Here is a 19,875-nt window from a genome sequence, read left to right as displayed (position 1 = left end):
TGTATAGCTGACCCCTTTATGCTCCCCTGGCCCGCAGAACCAATGATCTGCTCTCAGCCATGTAATTTCTGTCCTTTGTTGGATGTCATGGAGATAGAATCATTCAGTGTGTAATTTTTTTTTTTTGTCTGGTGACATAATTACTTTGAGATGTATCCAGTAGATCATTCTTTTAATTACTGGGTAGGATTCCATTATATGAGTATAGCATAATTAGCGCTTCAGTCAATGGCTTTTTGGGTGGTTTCCAGTTTTTAGCTTTTACAGATAAACTTTCTGTGAGCATCTACGTGCAAGTGTTTGTGTGGATAATGTTGTCTTAGCTTCTGGGGGAATCCTCAGGATGCGGGTAGCTGGCAGGGGGAAGGGACATCCAGTTTGCTTGGGACTGAAGGATTTCCCAGGATTCAATCATGGGGAGTCCTGGGTAAACAGGGACAATTGGTCATCCTGTGCCGTGTTACTTTGGCAAGTATATGTTGAACTTTACGAGAAATTGCCAAAATGTTTTCCAAAGTGACCGACAGTTTGTGCTTTTGTTAGCAGGGGGTGAATGTTCCTATTTCTTCACATCCTTGTCAACACTAGGTTATATCAGTCTTTTTAATCATAGCTGTTCTGATGGATTTGTTGTGGCTCATCCTTGAGGTTTTAACTTGTGTTTTCTAATGACTAAGAGTGTCAAGTATCTTTTTTTTTTTTGACAGGCAGAGTGGACAGTGAGAGAGAGACAGAGAGAAAGGTCTTCCTTTTGGCCGTTGGTTCACCCTCCAATGGCCGCCGCGGTAGCCCGCTGCGGCCGGCGCACCGCACTGTTCCGATGGCAGGAGCCAGGTGCTTATCCTGGTCTCCCATGGGGTGCAGAGCCCAAACACTTGGGCCATCCTCCACTGCACTCCCTGGCCACAGCAGAGAGCTGGCCTGGAAGAGGGGCAACCGGGACAGGATCGGTGCCCCGACCGGGACTAGAACCCGGTGTGCCGGCGCCGCAAGGCGGAGGATTAGCCTGTTGGGCCACGGCGCCGGCTTCAAGTATCTTTTTTGATGGTGTGGTTTTTTCAAATACTTTGCACATTTTTAAGTGGATGTTAATCTTTTTAGTGAGCATATGGATATACATAATTTATCAGATACATGTTTTGCAAATATTTTTGATCAATCTGTTGTGTGCTGTGCCATTGCATTTTGAAAAAGAAAGTTTCAAATACTTGTAGATACTAAGTTATACTTAAAATTAGGACTTTGTTATCACTTTATTATAAAATACATACGGAAGCACAAAAGTTAGTTTAATGTAAATGAAATGAGTTAGTATGATAAAATTACGTCTACTTTAAAAAAATATTTATTTATTTATTTGAGAGGCAGAGTTCCAGAGAAAGAGAGAGCGAGATCTTCTATCTGCTGGTTTCCTTCCCAAAGGGCCACAATGAAGCAAGGAGCCTGAGTCCCCCACATGAGTGGCAGGGGCCAAGCACTTGGGCCATCTTCTGCTGCCTTCCCTGGTGCCTCAGCAGGGAGCTGGATTGGAAGTGGAGCAGCCAGGACTCACCTCAGCACTCTGATATGACAGCAGCTTAACCCACTGCGCCACAACACTGGCCTCAACAATGTGTACTTTGTATTTATTGATTTTATTGTAGAATGATAATAATAGCAAGTATCTAACAGTTATTCAGTACTATCTATGTGGCAGGCAGTGGTTTAAGTGTTATTGTCTATATTGTAAATATGATATAAATATATAACAATTTAGTATGTATATGAACTCATTTCATCCACACAAAAACCAGTTGTGTTGTTATCTCCAATTAAAAGATGAGAGGCCCGCGCCGTGGCTCAATAGGCTAATCCTCCGCCTTGCGGCGCTGGCACATGGGGTTCTAGTCCTGGTCAGGGTGCCGGATTCTGTCCCGGTTGCCCCTCTTCCAGGCCAGCTCTCTGCTGTGGCCCGGAGTGTAGTGGAGGATGGCTCAAGTGCTTGGGCCCTGCACCCCATGGGAGACCAGGAGAAGCACCTGGCTCCTGCCTTCAGATCAGCGCGGTGCGCCGGCCGCAGCGCGCCAGCCGCGGCGGCCATTGGAGGGTGAACCAACGGCAAAAAAGGAAGACCTTTCTCTCTGTCTCTCTCTCTCACTGTCCACTCTGCCTGTCAAAAAAAAAAAAAAAGATGAGAAAATTGAGGCAGAGATGTTAAATAACCTTCCCAGGGTAAGACAATTTTGAAGTATTTAAGTTCTGTGTTTAACTTCCTACCCTTCTCCTATGCTCAGCACCTTTTGGTTAACAATGATGTCTTAAAAACACAAATATTCGTGAAATCCATGGTAAACACAAACCATATGCAAAGGCATTTGATTTTTGGAAGTGATCATTATCTACTACATCATACTCTAAGTGTTTGATTGTTTTTTACAAATTTATAAAAAAATTTATTTAAGGTGTACAAATTTCAATTACTTCACGTATACAATTTTAGTGTATGTGCTGCTAAGCGAGCACAATTTTCATGTATACAGATTCAAGAACATGGTGATACTTCCTACCCTGCCCTCCTTCCGGTCCATAATCCTACCCTTCCTCTTCCTTCCTCCTATTTCCTCTCTTAATTTTTTATATAAAGCTTTTATTTAATAAATGAAAATTTCATAAGTACAACTTTTGGATTATAGCAGTTCTTCCCCCAGTACCCACCCTCCCACCCTCACACCATCCCGCCGCCTACTCCCTCTCCCATCCCATTCTTCATTAAGATTCATTTTTAATTATCTTTATATACAGGAGATCAACTCTATACTAAGTAAATATTTCAACAGTTTGCACCCACACAGACACACAAAGTATAAAATAATGTTTGAAGACTAGTTTTACTGTTGATTCTCATAGTACAGCACATTAAGGACTGAGGTCCTACATGGGGAGCAAGTGCACAGTGACTCCTGTTATTGATTTAACAGTTGTGTTTGATTTTTAAAAAATATTTTTAAGAATTTGCTATTTTTTAAAAAAATATTTTATTTATTTTGAGAGGTAGAGTTACAGACACAGAGAGAGGTCTTCCATCTGCTTGTTCACTCCCCTAATGGCCACAGTGGTCTGAGCTGGGCTGATCCGAAGCCAGGAGCCAGGAGCTTCTTCCGGGTCTCCCACGTGGGTACAGGGGCCCAAGCACTGGGACCATCTTCTACTGCTTTCCCAGACCATAGCAGAGAGCTGGATTGGAAGAGGAGCAGTCGGGGTTTGAACTGGCTCCTAAATTGGATGCTGGTGCCACAGGCAGAGGCTTTAGCCCACTACGCTGCAGTGCCAGCCCCTAAATGTTTAAGTGCAGGTGTGTCAGGAAGAAAGTGAGTCTCAAGAGCCTGTTAAATACATCCTGAAATAAATCAACCTGGACTTTGTATTTGCTCAGTCTGCAGAAGGGGAACGGCATTAGGGTAATAAATCACATATGAATGATGTCACACACTTGTTTTGTATGAAACAAGGTGATGGAAACCAAGCAGGCTTGCAGGTGAGTAGTAGGCTTAAGATTCTGGAGAGGCAGAGTGCTCTGAATTGTCTTCCTTTTCTCAGAAGGACGCTCAGAGTTAGAGCCATGACAAGAGACCAGTTCAAATGGTGAAGAGTTTCAGTTGTTTTTAAAAATGGTGGCTGGGGCTAATGCTATGGCATATCTGGTAAAGCCACTGTCTGCAAGACTAGTTTGAGTCCCGGCTGCTTCACTTCCAATCCAGCTCCCTACTAATGACCTGGGAAAGCAGCAGAGGATGGCCCAAGTCCTTGGGCCCCTGCACTCAAGTAGGAGACCCAAAGGAGGCTTCTGGCTCCTGGCTTCGGATCATCTCAGTTCTGGCCATTTTGGCCATTTGGGGAGTGAACCAGCAGATAGAAAATCCTCTGTGTGTGTGTGTGTGTCTCCCTCACTCTCTGTAACTCTGCCTTTCAAATAAATAAATCTTCAAAAAGAAAAAACTGGGGGCAGTGGTTAGCTGTAGTGAGTAAGTGGGTTCTGGAACTTGACCCTTTATAAGCCACATAACCTTAGGCAAATCACCCAACGTCTCTGAATTCCGGAAGAATTAAATCATTTACTAGTTTTAAAGTGCTTGGCCTGGTGCCTGGTACGTAGTAAGCACAGAATAAACATTTACTATTTTTAATATAATTTAAATGCATAGTAAAAAAGTCAGCTATCTCAAATACAGCAAGTGTGAAATACTGTGGATTTTATAAATCATCAGGCCTCGGTTCATCTCCAGGCCAATTCCTGAGAACAGTTTGTTGAACAAACAGTTCACTGAAGTATTAAGTATTTTTTAAATTAGTGAGTTTTTTTTTTTAAAGTTTTGGGAAGTGGTTCCTGCTCTGGCCCCTGCCTCACCCTCGCCGTGACCCTACCTCTGACAGTGAAATAGCTGTGGGTTTTCATGAGTTGACTTCCAAGGATTTGACTTTCAGCTAATTGAGTTTGCTTCTAATTAATGCGACTGCAGATTGGCCTGCTTGCCCTGCTTTGAATCCTGGCTCTGACACTCGCTAATTGTGAATGACTTGGGGAAGCCACTTAACCTCTCTGAGCCTTATGGGAATACCATTAGTTAGCTGAGTGCGTTCGTACCTGGAAAGCATTTAGGAGGGAGCCTGGCGAGTGGCCTCGGTCTAGCACAGAGTCCCTGCCCTTAACCACCGTGCCATGCTCCCTCCTAATAAATGTATGTGAGAGGTTGGGAGGCTGTCAGAGACACGTGGATTCCTTCAGAAATTTACACATATTAATTCATGCCATCTGCTATAATTAGAAGGAACATTGTTACTTAGAATTCTCAGATGCAGTTTTTCCTTTTTCAGATCCAAGACACAGAATGTGACTATGGGTGATTAATAAGAAACTTAATTAATACAAAACTTCAGGGTAGATTTTGATTTCTCAAGCTTTCCGTTCAACTCGATAGTGGGCAAGGTGATGAAGAATTCCGGCTCTGCATGCCCTGCTTGGAGTACCAACCCCCAGGGGTCTGAGTTCTGCAGGACCAGACACAAAGGGTGTTTGGAGTGTGAGTTTGGAGGGCCCGGGCCCTGACAAGCTGGGATGGTGGGGCTGGGGCCCTGGAGATGGCCTGCCCTCTCCTGGGTGGTGTTTGTCACAGCCTCACACCTCTGCTTCTTCCTGACAGTGGAGAAGATGCTGGCCGGCTGCTTGCTGCTGATCCTGGGACAGATCCTCCTCCTCCCTGCTGAGGCCAGAGAGCGGCCGCACGCCAGGCCCTTCTCCAGGGGCAGAACCACTCGGACCCACCCCCAGACGGCCCTCCTTGGTGAGTGATGGGGACCTGCTCACTTCTGCAGGGCCGTGGGTGAGGGAGGACTGCCCGGTCCCTGAGCGCTCTGCCTGGGCTTCTCATCGGCCGTCAGTGCATCCAAAGCTGAGGATACGGTTGTACGTGTGTGTCCAGAAGAAAACTGAACCTCTTCCATCCTGAAGCCTTCAGCCAAAACTCAGGCTCATGACTTTTCTCCAAAGAGCAGGGCAAGAGTTTTCATCTGGAAAGGGCCTTGCTGGCTAATCTGGGCGAGGGTGTTCTGAGGATTTTTTTTTAATTGGATTTGTCCAGCTAAATCTGCTAATAGTGCTTCTTGCATGGCCGCGTGGGAGGAAAAGCTGGCGTGGACGAGGGGTGGGAATTTCACGATCAAGGTGTTAGGACTGGAAAATGCCAGGGACCATGATTCTGATCCAGGGGACATGTTTTCTTTCAGTAAATTTTTTCTTTTGAGAAAAAAAATTCTGTTCAGGAGAGCAAAATGTCATGCAAATGCACAGAGAATAGGTGCATCGCCTGGTTCCCTACCTGGGCGGTGGTATGCACTGAATGTGGGGGACTAGGAAGGTGGGCCGATGGAAAGAGAATGAGTTTTGGTGTACACTTGGGTTCAAGTCATTTTAAAAAATATTTTATTATTTGAAAGAGTTAAAGAGAGAGAGAGAGAGAGATCTTCTATCTGCTGGTTCACTCCCCAAATGGCTGCAATGGCTGGGGATGGCCAATCTGAAGCCAGGAGCCGGGAGCTTCTTCCAGTCTCCCATGTGAGTACAGGGACCAAAGTAGTTGGGCCACCTTCCACTGCTTTCCCAGGCACATTAGGGAGCTGTATCGGAAGTGGAGCAGGCAGAACTCAAATTGGTGCCCATATGGGATACCGGCATTGCAGGCCAGGGCTTTAACCTGCTGCGCCACAGCACTGGCCCCTCAAGTCCTTCTTCTGTTACTTACCAGATGCCTATACTTAGGCAGCTCAACCTGTCTGAGGTTCAGTCTTCTCATCTACAAAATGGGAGTATTAATGCTGACGTTGGAACGTTGCTGGAAGGGGTACATGAGGCAACACACATAAATTGTAGGCATGCAATGAATGGTCACTTTAGCACAACTGTTGTTCCATGAAGTTCTCTGAAGCTGTATCTCATATTTATACCTTCTTGGCCAGCGTCACACTCTGACTTCCTAGGAATTCAGGTTACTGCCCTGTGACCTGGTGACCTTGGCATTCAAAATTATAATCAAGGACCAAAGGGACCAACTTAGTCTATTGTGTGTGGCTGTTACAGATTGCCACAGACTGAGTCATTTATAAAGAGTAGAAATGCGCTTGGCTCCGGATTCTGGAGGCTGAGAGGTCCAAGACCGAGGGGCTGTGTCTAGTGGGGCTTTCTTGCTGTGTCCTCTCAAAGTGGAAGGGCAAAGACCGGGGGAGAGTGAGAGGTGGAAGTGGCTGCCCAGTGTCCTTTTATCTTTGGCATTCATCTCTTCGTGGGGGTGGAGCCCTCATGACCCAAGCACCTCCCATTTGGCCCCACCTCCCGTGGCCCTTCATTGCCTGGGAATGAACTTTCCAGTGTGCACTGTCAGGAGGAGGTATTTAAACCATGCTGGGGACCAAAGAGCCCCATTTGGAGAGGTCAGAATCTTTGCTGGTGTGGACTGAATGATGGCCCCAGTGCTGCTGGGTCTTCCATGTCTTCACTCTCCCGAGAGTCTCAGTTTCCATAGTGATGCAGACACGAAACTTCTGCAGATGTGAAGAGGGAAATGTTTAGCATGTTGAATACAGGATTTTTAAAAAATCAAATTTCTGAGTGACAAACATTATCATCAACTTGTGCCATCTGTCCACTTGGGCTTACCTCATTCATTCGCCTGGATTTTCTACTTTGTGGACAATGGCCGCCTTCAGGAAGTATGTGCTGTAGTGGGGGAGACAGGGGACTAAAAAGATTGTGAATTTAGTAGAATGGTGTCCACCAGCAGAGGCATGTCCAAGCCACAGCTTGCTGTACCTCCAACAGGCTCAGTATAAGGTTCTCAAGCTTTTGGTCTCAGGACACCATCTTTTGACACTCAAAAAAAATTATAGCAGATCCAAAGAGCTTTTGGTCACGTAGTTTAGATCTTTTTTTAAAAAAGGATTTATTTGTTTATTTGAAAGGCAGTTATGGAGAGAGAGAGGGAAAAAGAGATCAATCTTCCAACCACTGGTTCATTCCCTAAATGGCTAAAACTGCTGGGGCTTGACCAGGCTGAAGCCTAGAGCCTGGAGCTCCATCCAGGCTCACACATGGGTGGCATGGGCCCATAGACTTGGACCATTTTGGGCGCTTTTCCCAGGCATATTAGCAGGGAGCTGGATATGGGTTGCTGGTGTTGGCTTAACCTGTTGTGCCACAATGCCAGCTCCACAAGGATCGAACTAAGCCATCCAGCTAGGAGGCAGCCAGGCCACCAGGAGCAGGAACAAGCACGTTCTGCAGCCCACAGTCCCTTCTGGGCAGCAAGGCTGGCAGGAGAGTGGGAGCCGAAGGCCCTGCTGTGCCCAGCGTCCCTTCTAACCCCTTCCTGTTCCCCCTTCAAGGTGATGCTAACTAGAAGGCACGTTTCCCCACCCCTCGTTACTGCCAGTTTTATTTGTGCCCCTTTTTTGTTGTTGTTACATCATTGTCGTGTGGTGGTGGTGGTGGTGGTGGGCAGGTGTTTTTGCACCTGTTGCCAGGGCAATCAGAGGAACCTATCAGTCTTTTTGGAAACCTCTGCCCTCTTTGCCCAAATTCCCACTGCATTCTTGACTCCCTTGTTTCTGACACGAGCGTACACAGCCATCCTACGTGTCTGCCAACCTGCTCTCAAAGTTTGTCTTTCTTTCTTACAAGGTCTGGTTGATTTGTGTGCATTCTTTTCTTGATTTCCCACCCAACTCATTTTATTTCTGCTAAGTAACCCTGGGACCTTTTCCTTTCTCCATAATGGGTTCTTGTCTGGATCAATACCACCCACTCGGAATCCGTGTGTTGTGTTTTAAGAGAGTGCTTTGTTGCAGAGGGAAGAAGTGGGAGGCAAAGATTTAAGAGGAAGCTGGAAGGAGCTGAACTTCTCACTCCTCTGCCCCCACACTCTCATCGCTAGGGACAATTTCAGAGGTGGTTGGGGGCAGAGGCCACAGAATTTAATGAAATTTCCTGATAACCGTTAACTTACACCTAGAAAAAAGCTAAAGAGAAAAATGGAAGAATTCACTATATGCAGCACCCAGTTCTGCTTTTTTTTTTTTTTTAAAAAAAGATTTATTTTGTTTATTTTAAAGGCAGAGTTACAGAGTCGGGGGGCGGAGAGAGACAAAGAGAATCTCCCATCTTCTAGTTCACTTCTCAAAAGACAACAATTGCCAGGGCTGGGCCAGGCCGAAGCCAGGAGCCAGGAACTTCATCCAGGTCTCCCATGTGGGTGCAGGAGCCCAAGCACTTGCCACTGCTTTTCCTGCGTGCATCAGCAGGCAGGGAGCTGGATCGGAAGTGGAGCAACCAGGACATGAACCAGCGCCTAGTTCTGCTTTCTGGAAGTCTAGTCCATTAGGAGGCGCATATCTCCATTTCTGCATTCATTTCAGGAAACCTGATGTCAAAATCATAGTAAAGGGGCCGGTGCTGTGGTGTAGTGGGTAAGGCCACCATCTGCAGTGCTGGCATCCCATATGGGCACTGGCTGAAGTCCTGGCTGCCCCACTTCTGATCCAGCTCTCTGATATGACCTGGGAAAGCAGCAGATAGCCCAAGTCCTTGGGCCCCTGTACCTGCGTGGGAGACCTGGAAGAAGCTCCTGGCTCCTGGCTTCAGATCGGCTCAGCTCTGGCCGTTGCAGTCATCGGGGGAGTGAGCCAGCAGATGGAAGACCTCTCATTCTCTCTCTGCGTCTGCTTCTCGGTAACTCTGCCTTTCAAATAAATAAATCTTTTTTAAAAATCGTAGTACAATCGCAATGCATGTCATTTGAGGAGCTGGAACCTCCTAAATGTGCAGCATATTGGAGGGAGTTGACCTGCTTTGAGAATTGAAAGTGAGGATCTCCTCATCTGTTATCAGTGGAGGTTTCCCCCCGGGTCAGCAATTATGAACATTTTCAAGCGTCAGTTTATGAGTTTCTGCAACCTAAAACAAAACTGCTGCTTGATATTTGTTGGACCCCTTCTGTGAGGGAGGAATGGCACATGCGTGAGGCCATCAGAGAGTGTGGCCCATTGAAACCACCGAGCAATCGATCATCGTAAGAAGTCCTCTGATGCCTCTTTGTCGTGTGAGAACTTTTGTCTCCTTGCTTGAGCTTTCCTGGGTGGTGTTCCTCGTCTTCCTTCCACCTGCAGTCTCTTTCCTTGGCCAAGAGACGTTATCAGCCAGGGCTGAGTCAAATGCCACCACCTCCATCTCCCTAATGAGCCACACACGGCAGGTTCCCTGCCAAGCTCTGTGTTACATGCCAGTGGCAGCTGCCTCGGAGGGATTCCGGCTCTTGGTATTTGTGTGCTTGCCTTACTTTGTAAATCCCTTTGAAGACAGAGACGGAATATTTATCATTTCTCTTAACCTTACGGAGGGCAACTGTCATTTACTGATCCCCAGCTGTGGGTAGGGACGCGTTACCTGCCCAACCCACTGAGGGGAGAGAGGCGCTGCAAGGCGATTATTGTTGTGTCCCATTTTTAGATAAGGACGCTGGGGCTCAGTGAGGCTAAGCAATGGGGAAGACTTGCCTGAGGCTCCTGCAGCTCCAGGAAAGGGGGGGGGTGGGGGGTAACTTCCTGGCCCCAGTACAGAAAGGATGCGTGGCTCAGCAGCAGATGTGCCCCTGCTGGCTCCTGGGCCAGGAGTTTTTGTGCAGACCATAAGACACCTGTGGGAAGCAGAGCTCGGCTGGTCCTGCTGGGCCTCGCCGACGGCCAGCCCTGCCTTGGCCCTGCCCACTGCTCTGTGTCTGCTGAGTGACTGAGAGGATGAGACATGCAAGTGGCTAGTTCTGTCCTCATTTGGATGACTCCAGTCCTTTTTTTTTTTTTTTAAGATTTATTTATTTATTTATTTGAAAGTCAGAGTTACACGGAGAGAAGGAGAGGCAGAGAAAGAGAGAGAGAGAGAGAGGTCTTCCATCCCTCTGGTTCACTCCCCAATTGTTCACAATGACTGGAGCTGTGCTGATCCAAAGTCAGGAGCCAGGAGCTTCTTCCGGTCTTACACGGATGCAGGGGCCCAAGGACTTGGGCCATCTTCTACTGCTTTCCCAGGCCATAGCAGAGAGCTGTATTGGAAGTGGAGCAGCCGGGACTTGAACTGGTGCCCATATAGGATGCTGGCACTGCAGGCGGTGGCTTTACCTGCTGCGCCACAGCACCGGCCCCATGATTCCAATCTTGATTCAATGTGTTTTTAGCAAGAGATCTCAGGCAAGTTGCTTTCTGCTCTGGAACTCAGTTTCTTGTTTGTTTGTTTGTTTTTGTTTTTTTGCTAGGCAGAGTTAGACAGTGAGAGAGAGACACACAGAGAGAGTTATAGACAGTGAGAGAGAGACAGAGAGAAAGGTCTTCCTTCCATTAGTTCCCTCAACTAATGGCCGCTATGGCTGGCGCTGCACTGTTCCGAAGCCAGGAGCCGGGTGCTTCCTCCTGGTCTCCCATGCAGGTGCAGGGCCCAAGCACTTGGGCCATCCTCCACTGCACTCCCGGGCCACAGCAGAGAGCTGGACTGAAAGAGGAGCAACCGGAACCAGTACCTGGCCCCCCAACTGGGACTAGAACCCGGGGTGCTGGCACTGCAGGCGGAGGATTAGCCAAGTGAGCCACAGTGCCAGCCACTCAGTTTATTTTTATTTATTTATTTTTTAAGATTTACAAAAGGTATTTGAAAGGCAGAGAGATAAGGAGAGAGGGAGAGACAGAGATCTTCCATCCACTGGTTCACTTCCCAGTGAACTCCCAGTTGGCTGAGCCAGGCTGAAACCAGGAGCCAGAAACTCCATTCCAGTCTCCAACACGGGTGGCAGGGACCCAATTACATGGACCATCCTCTGCTGCTTTCCCAGGAGTTGGATGGGAAGTGGAACAGCCGGGACTCCAACCAGTACTCTGATATGGGATGTCCTTGAGGCAGGCGGCAGCTTAAGTTGCTGAGCCACAGTGCCAGATGACTGACTGTTCACCTCTATACGAAAGAGGTTGAGCTCTCAGCTTTCTCTCACTCTCCCCAGGTGGAAGAGCCCTGTTCTGCAGGACAGGGAGAGAGATCAGAGGCAGCAGGGCTGGGCGGGAGGAGAAGCAGGCTGTAGAACAGGGCTGGGCGGGTGCATCAGGCAGTAGAGCTGGGCTAGGGAAGCAGGAACCAGCAGTGATGCAGGGCTGGGCTGCAGGCGCAGGCGAGGGGCTGGGGTGGGGCGGGAGGATCGGGCAGGCAGTGGAGCTGTGCTTCTCAAACTTGGTTGCACAACAGAAGCTCCTGGAAGGCTTGTGAGAACACACATTACTGTACCCAGAGTGTCCAGTGCCCTGCCTTGTACCTAGAGCGCCTGATCCTGTAAGCCTGGGTTGGGGGTCTGAGAGCTGTGTTTCTGGAGATCTCAGCCTGAGACCCATTGCAGAAGAGACATCTATGAGTTGGGCTGGGAACGGGTGGGAGGAAAAACTCTTAGGAGGAGGTGCTGCGGGGCATGAGCCAGAAAGACCATTCAAGATGAATAATAACATCTGCAGGGAGAATTGGAGCCGGAGAATAAACTAACTGCTGGCTGGGCCCACCCTTTCTGAAGCTTTGAAAATAAACTGCTAGCATTTTCCTATCCAGGGGGAGTGGGCAAAAGGTGGGCCCCTCGCCTGTGCAGGGAGCCAGCCTCTCACAGCACAGCAGTTAGCCAGGTACATCCAGAGAATCGGATGCCTGGCGGGTGGCTGTATCCCCAGAAATGATTATGAAAATGAAGGTTGATGGGTAGAGCGTATTGCATTGATTCTGGACAGCAAAAGCTTTTTTTTTTTTTTTTTAAATGAAGACCCTTTGAAGTAAAACCCCTGCTTAATGCTCAGCCCCCGTGTGTTCTCCACACACAACCGCAGTTGGAACTTCGGAGCCGGCGGTGGGACTGTCACGGCTACAGATCAGCACAGATGTGCGGCCGTTCCCCGGCAAGTGTATCCTTCGCGCTTCTGCTTTGTTTAATAAACCGACGTCTGTTATCATTCGTGTTTTATAAACCGTATGAAGCGAAAGTCTTCATTCCTATCTTGTGATTAATGCTAGGAGAACCCAAAAGAGGCACAGAATCAGACGTCCAGCAAGCCATAAAGTTAAGTCTTCCTTAACTTAGGGAAATGACTTGATGCATGTTCTCCTACAGATTCCATCTCCCTTTCATTCTTCCTTTCTCTTCTCTGTCAAATTCTTTCCTTACCCCCTTCTTCTATACCCTAACTCGATCTCTTTCTCTCGGCTCTCTCCTCCCTGTTTCCTTCTTCAGTTCCAGAATGCTCCTTCCTCAGCTTACCCATGGTTTTGCATCTGCAGTGTACTTCTGTACTGATGGTTGGAAGTGGTGGGTTATCCACTCTCTGGGTGAGATGGGCACCGTGCTTCTGTCTTTGGTGGCGGATGCTCTTTGGGCACGAGGCATACAACCGTACTTCTTGGGAGCCATTCATATCCCTGGTCTCCCTGACTGATGACAGTAATGAAACTGAGGGTGATGATGGCTGCCATATTTTGTTTTTGGCACCTACTGTGTACCAGGCACTGTGCTATGCAGCTCATGCTTTCCTCTGCGTGGTTCTATTATCCCCATTTTCTACAAGAGGAAACTGAGGCTTAGAGAAGTGAAATGTCTCTCATAAGGTTGCACAGCTACTAAGCAGCCAGAGGTTGAATTGAGGAAGCCAACAAGCTGTTTGCTGTGCTCACATCCTCTGCTACAACCCCACCACTCTGTTTCGTCCAACTGAATTGGAAGCATTCTTACTCTTCCAGATTGGGATGTACTACACAGCTGTGCATTTCCACCGTGTGCCACATTGCCCCTGTGCCTGTAGTTAGACCATCTGGCAGTGGCCTGCTTCGTCTTCTGCATGGCTGCTTGTCATTGCATCCGCAGGGCTTAGCCATGTGCCTCTGTGTGCGGCAGGCATTGCATAAATAAATACCTGTAGAGGAAGTACATCGATTAACAAAGGAGCAAAGAGCAGAGTCTCCTGGGAGGGAGCCCCAGGCTGGTGAAGGTTTCCAAAACCAGGGCTTAAAAGACAGAAGATGTGGGAGCTCCCTGCAGGCTGCGTCGTGGCAGAGTTTAGACTTAGGAGGAGAGGCAGAACCAGACACCTGTGCTTTCAAGAGACAGCGTTTTCTTCCATATGAAACTCTGTAGGCATTGGATCAGCCCACCAAGGAAAAGACAGGCCTCCTCAAGCATCAGGGATATTGAGTGCCTTAAGTATGGAAGGAAGGCTAACTAAGCCTTCTATCTGCAAATCCTCACACTGGGGGATGCTGTGGAGCTGCCTGCAGAACTAGGAACTAAACTGGAAGATGAGGACTTTCTCCCCTGTTTAGAAGAAAAATCAGGGCGGGCATTTGGCGGTGGTTAAGGTGCCATGTGGTACACCTGCGTCCCACATTGAGTGTCTGCGCGTCAGTCCTGGCTCTACTTAGGATTCCAGCTTCCTGCTGATGTCCACCCGAGAAGCAGCAAGTGGTTGCTTAAATACTTAAGTCCCTCCACCCACGTGGGAGACTTGGATTGAGTTCCTGGCTCAGCCCTGACTATTGGGGCATTCGGGTAGTGAACCAACTCATTGTCTCTCTGCCTTTCAAATAAATTAAAGACACTTTTTAAAAGCTAACATTTGTTTTCCAAGAAAAATCTGACAGCATTTCAGATAACACTTTTTAATCAAGGGATCAATTGAAAAATGATTAGCGGCTGGCAACATGTACAATTGGTTATATATGTTTTGTTTCTGGCAATGTTAATTGAATGAGAATGAATGATTATAGATAAACTTTACTTAATTCATGTAGGGCTTGTAGTCATTGAAAATCTCTAGGCTTTTATTATCCATGGCTTAACAGCTATCATGTAGCTGACTTTTTTTTAATGTAAATGGAACACTTTAAATTTATTTGTATTAAATTTTATATTCTCCATTTAGGTCAAAATCCTTGCCTATTGTGATCTTTTCCTCTCAATTTAGCGAGTTAAGATCGCTTTCAAATTTGAGAAAATGTTTTCTATGTCTTTCTCCAAGTCATTATTGACAATATTAAAAGGATACTTTATATTCTTTTATGATGATTAAAAAAGATAACAACCTTTGTTTTAAAAAATTCATATCTAAATATTTAGTTAGTATTAGACACTGAAAATACAGGGAGAGCCAGTTCAAAAAGCTGACTGATCAACCTATCAATATTTAATATATTCTTGATAAGAAATCGTAGTGATTGGTTTGCTGGGACTTCCATAGCAACAGCCTGGGTGGCTTACGCACTAGAAATTTACTGTCTCGCAGTCCTGGAGGCCGCAAGGCCGGGTCAAGGTGTTAGCAGTGTTGGTTTCTTCAAGGTTCCTCTCCTTGGTTTGTAGATGTTGTCTTCTCCCTGTGCCCTCACAAGGGCTTTCTTCTTCCCTGTCCACGTCCAAATCTCCTCCTGTCTATTAGGACTGCAGTCACACTGAATTTGGACCCACCCCAATGACCTCATTTGAATTTCATCGCCTCTTTAAAGAGCCCATCTCCCAGTGCAGCTTTGTTCTGAAGTCCTGGGGGTTGGAACTCGAGCACAGGAATTCTGGAGGGAGACTGCAGCTCCCAGCAAGTCGCTTTGCTTCCCGCTTCTCCGGCTGGTGGAGGACAACACGTCATCTTCTGACATCTCCTCAATGGCCTATTTTTCCTTTTTGATTCACTCGATGTTCCCTTTTCAGGATGCCATGCACTGAGGGCGCGTGTTCAGGGACTTCAGGGGTGTGTTACTAATTAATGGACCATCAGATTTCTGAGTCATTACAGTAGGTCCAACAAGAGCGGTGGGTTGCACAGCCAACTTCTGAGGGCCGCAGATGGGAACTGAACGCAGGCCAGCCAGGGTGTGAAACCGAGTCCAAGTAATGTTTTCCAAAAGCCAGGAATTAGAACCACTAGCTCAGAGCAGTCTTCTTTCAATCTATCCCAGGGAGACGGATTTATAGGGAAAGATGAAAGGAGGGCAGTGTGTGTATTTTGGCCGCTCGGAGGTTGATGAGGCTGGGAAGAAGGCAGGAGGGAGACGTTCTCCTGAGTCCGTAGCCAGCCAGTGAGTGGGAACATCAAAGAGGAGGCTGGAAGGCCAGATGTACCGGGGCTGAGGCCCGCCAGGGTCTGGGGGAGAAGCACATGAATGCAGGCGCAGGGTCTTTAGAGCTCGGAGCCAGGAGGGGCTTTCACAAAGGCCTGATGGATTACGTGCAGTGCGGGGCAGCCAGCCGGGGCGAGCCGTGGGAGGAGGCGTCCGCTGGCGCTCTACGGTCAGGCTGGCCTGGGAAGTAAACCATGGAGGAGCTGCCTCCCAGAGGCTTGGACCTGGCAGAGGCTGCAGGGAGCCGCTTTCCGTCTCCAGCCCGCCTGCTCCGTTCATTGAATAAATGTGTGCTGAGGGCCCCTTGTTCCAGGCCTGTGCTCGGCCCAGCAGATGAGAGTCCTTAAATCCCTGCGACTTGGTGGTGAGGCAGCAGGGAAGCACCCCTCCTCCTAGAGGCACCGTCCCCCTGTGTGCCCCCAGATACCAGCGTTCTGGCAGCTGTCCTGTGACACCGTCCTGCCCACTCTACTCTTCCAATCAAACTTGGATTTGTCTCCAAAATGAAGAGGAATGGGAAAACCATCAGTGCTACACAGACTTTTTTATGTGGTGTAGGTACTAACACATTTTTTATTTCATAATTTGCATAGGTTTTTATCATTCCTTCATTCAACAGACACATATGCAGTACCTCGGAGTGCCAGAGATACTGCAGGGTTGTGCCAGGGTCACATGTGCCTTGCCATCTGCCATGCGCTAGGGTTTGGTACAAATTTTACAGCCTCAGGCACCATATATTAAGGAATAGTCCTTCTGGGAGAAATTTTCATGGGATCAGCAAGAGAGGTCCCTAATGAGCAGGTGAACTCACTCATAAAATCATCTAGACTTGGTGCCTTCCATAGGGTATATATTTGACAACTAATTTCCTTTTTTTTTTTTTTTCAAAACCCCATTAGTCTATTCTACTTTTCTTTTCTTTTTCTTTCTTTTTTTTGGTTTGTCTGTTTTGGGAATGGATGTTTTCTTTAAAAATTGTTCCGTTTGTCCACCCTTTCAAATCTGTTGGCATGAATTACTGTTTATAAGACTGTTTTAATTGGGAACATAAGATTCTTTTTTTTAAAAGATATTTTAAAAATTTTATTTGAAAGGCATATTTACAGAGAGAAAGAGGGAGATCTTACATCTGTTAGTTCACTCCCCAAATGCCCTCAGTGTCCAAGACTGGGCCAGGAGCCTGGAACTCCATCTGGGTCTCCCATGTGGATGGCAGGGGCCCAAGGACTTGGGACTGCTTTCCCAGGTGCATCAGTAGGGAGCTGGATTGGAAGAGGAGCAGCCAGTAAGAGATGCTGGTGTCACAGGCAGCAGCCAAACCTGTTGTGCCACAACACTGGCCAGGGACATAGGATTCTTTAAGAAAAAGTACCCAGGGCCGGCACCGTAGCTCACTTGGTTAATCCCCCGCCTGTGGCGCCAGCATCCCATATGGGCACCGGGTTCTAGTCCTGGTTGCTCCAGCTCTATGCTGTGGCCTGGGAAGGCAGTGGAGGAGGGCCCAAGTGCTTGGGCTCCTGCACCCACATGGGAGACCAGGAAGAAGCACCTGGCTCCTGGCTTCGGATTGGTGCAGCGCCGGCCGTAGCAGCCATTTGTGGGGTGAACCAACGGAAGGAAGACCTTTCTCTCTGTCTCTCTCTCTGTCTATAACTCTACCTGTCAAATAAAAAAAAAAAAGAAAAGAAAAAGTACCCAGTGTTTTGTTCCCATAGATCACAAATCTCTTTGTAAAAATTGTGAAGATCCCTTGAGACCCAGGGGATGGTTGTAAGTGTATTGTGGGCAAGCAGAATGTGCTGCTTTTGGGTGTCCCTGATAAAACCCAGCATTTTTTTAAAAAAAAAAAAAGATTTATCTATCTGAGAGGCAGAGTTACAGAGGTAGAGGCAGAGGCAGAGGGAGAGAGAGGGAGAGAGAGAGAGCAAGAGAGAAAGTCTTCTACCTGCCGATTCACTCCCCAAATGTTCTCAATGGCTGGTGCTGGGCCGATCTGAAGCCAGGAACCAGGAGCCTCCTCCAGGTCTCCCACTTGGGTGCAGGGACCCAAGGACTTGGGCCATCTTCTGCTGCTTTCTCAGGCCATAGCAGAGAGCTAGATTGGAAGTAGAGCAGCTGGGACTTGAACCAGCGCCCATGTGGATGCCAGCACTGCAGGTGGTGGCTTTACCCGCTACACTACAGCACCAGCCCCAATACCTGGCATTTGTAGAAGCACTTTACAGTCTCACAAAACACCTGTTGCTTGCTTTAGTTCTCTTGTCCTCCTTGTCTGCCTGATGTTCCCAGCTTCCCTTAAGTGCCAGGGCCGGAGCCTTGCTGGGCCCAGTGTAGGCCTTCGTTCCTGTGAATGGATCATTAAACCCTCCCCTCTTTCCTGGAGGGTTTCCCCTTTTCATGGACAAACTTGGCCAAGTAACCTTGTCCATGGAAGAGTGCCTAGCCTGCTTGGTTTCAGATGGTCTGGATTTGGGGGGGCCAGCTGTTCGCAGGAGTAGTCTGGAAATGTCAGCTGCTCAGTACCGGGAACCATGTGACTCCTGGAGTGTCCAGGTCCCTGGGCTACCAGGGGGAAGTCACAGGACTCAGGAGAAGTTAAGCTTATGGTAGCGCATTCGGCTGGAAGACAGGAGAGCCTCAGGTGCTAGCAAGCCTGTAGGCAGGCAGTCCAGAGGGAAGGATGGTCCTGCTCAGTGCACAGTGATCAACGTCCACTGGCTTCTGCTTGGAAGAGGGTGGTGCTGTGTGGAAAACACATGGGCCGACCTCTACCTACCCTGTTCCTGTACCTTTGGAAGCCATGAAATAGGAGCAGTGTACTTGGGTGTGGCTCTGCTGCAAGGGGAAAGTTTCACGGGGGCAGAGGAGGACTGGAAAGACAAGATCATGTTCTGTGGCAGCTCTGTGTGTGTTGGCTTGCATCCCTTCAGTCCTTTTTAAAAAGAAATATTTATTTATTTATTTTCACCTACTCAGAAAGCAGAGCAAGAGAGAGAGAGGGGGGAGATAACTTCCATCTGCCCATTCAAATGCCTGCAACAGCCAGGGCTGAGCCAGGGCTCCCAGAGAGCCGGATGGGAAGAGGAGCAGCCGGGACTCGAACCAGCGCCCATATGGGAAGCCAGCACTGCAGACTAGGGCTTTAACTCGCTGCACCACAGTGCCAACGCCCCTTCTTTCAATTATTAAGGATACATACTGAGGCGTGGAATTCCTGGGGAATATAGAAGTCTACGCTGAACTTTTTGAGGGACTACCAAACTATATTCCAGAGCTCCTGCACCACCGCCTGTTCCCACCAGCAATGTGTGACAGCTCTGATTTCTCTACATCCTCCCCATCACTTGCTATTTTCATTTTTACATTCTTTTTCCAATAATAACCATCCGGTGGGTGTGGCATTTTATTTTAGGATTTAAAAACTTTATTCTGAGACGGTGTCATGGACTTTGCTGCATTGTCAGGAGGGTCCCCTGGTACAAATATAGGTTATGAAGCTAGGCTGAAGGAGCACGAGCTGGGAGATTTTCTGATGGGTCCAGCAAGAGGTGATGGACTAGCAGCAGTCCAGGGTTTAGAACCAAGATTCCTGGGATTCAGAGAGGCGTTTCTCCTCCTGTCCAGTAGTCTCTTCTCATGTAGATGATCTACCCCAGCCAGTGGTGAGACCTGAGACAGGACGGCAGCAAAGCCATGGATCAAGCCCCCAGTGAGGCTGAACCCTGCTCCAGACGCACATGAGAGGCGCCTAATCCCTGCTTGTGAGTCATTGCAACACAAAACCACCACACGCCACCACAGCGGCTAAGCCTCTATTCCTTCAACACAGGTCCACTGTGTGCCGTGTGTCAGAGCAGGCATCGTGTACTGCTGGAGAGCCTGACGCTCCCCTTAGAGCCGCTCACCTGGCAGCTGGGCTTTCATGTTTCAAGTGTGGGAGGCAGAACTCACCCTGCAGACATTGCCTTCAAATGCAGAGTGACGTCCTGGACTGGGGTTTCTTGATGAGGATTCTCTGGTCCTGCAGGGGCAGCCTCCGGTGGCGTTCTCTTTCCTGAGGGTCTCGTCCCCTGGTTTTCTCACTCAGCAGTGGCTACTGAGCCTTTCCATACCTGCCACCACACTTGTCAGCTGGGTTTTAAAAATAACCAGAGCCGGGAGTGGCCATTTGGCACAGTAGT

General features: G+C 48.2%; 1 protein-coding gene across 3 annotated transcripts in view; it reads left to right on the top strand.

Annotated features, from left to right (window-relative positions):
- Positions 1 to 19,875, top strand: part of MATN2 (matrilin 2) — a 155,433-nt gene that overhangs the window by 13,765 nt on the left and 121,793 nt on the right. For all 3 annotated transcript variants that reach the window (XM_062188190.1, XM_062188189.1, XM_062188188.1), the window contains exon 2: positions 5,178 to 5,318. In XM_062188190.1, the coding sequence (XP_062044174.1) occupies positions 5,178 to 5,318 (141 nt within the window). The remainder of the gene's footprint in view (positions 1 to 5,177; positions 5,319 to 19,875) is intronic.

The sequence above is a fragment of the Lepus europaeus genome, chromosome 4 (genome assembly GCF_033115175.1).
Source record: "Lepus europaeus isolate LE1 chromosome 4, mLepTim1.pri, whole genome shotgun sequence".
NCBI lineage: Eukaryota > Metazoa > Chordata > Mammalia > Lagomorpha > Leporidae > Lepus > Lepus europaeus.
Note: the sequence above shows the minus strand (reverse complement) of the source record. Positions and strands in the feature narration are given on the sequence as shown.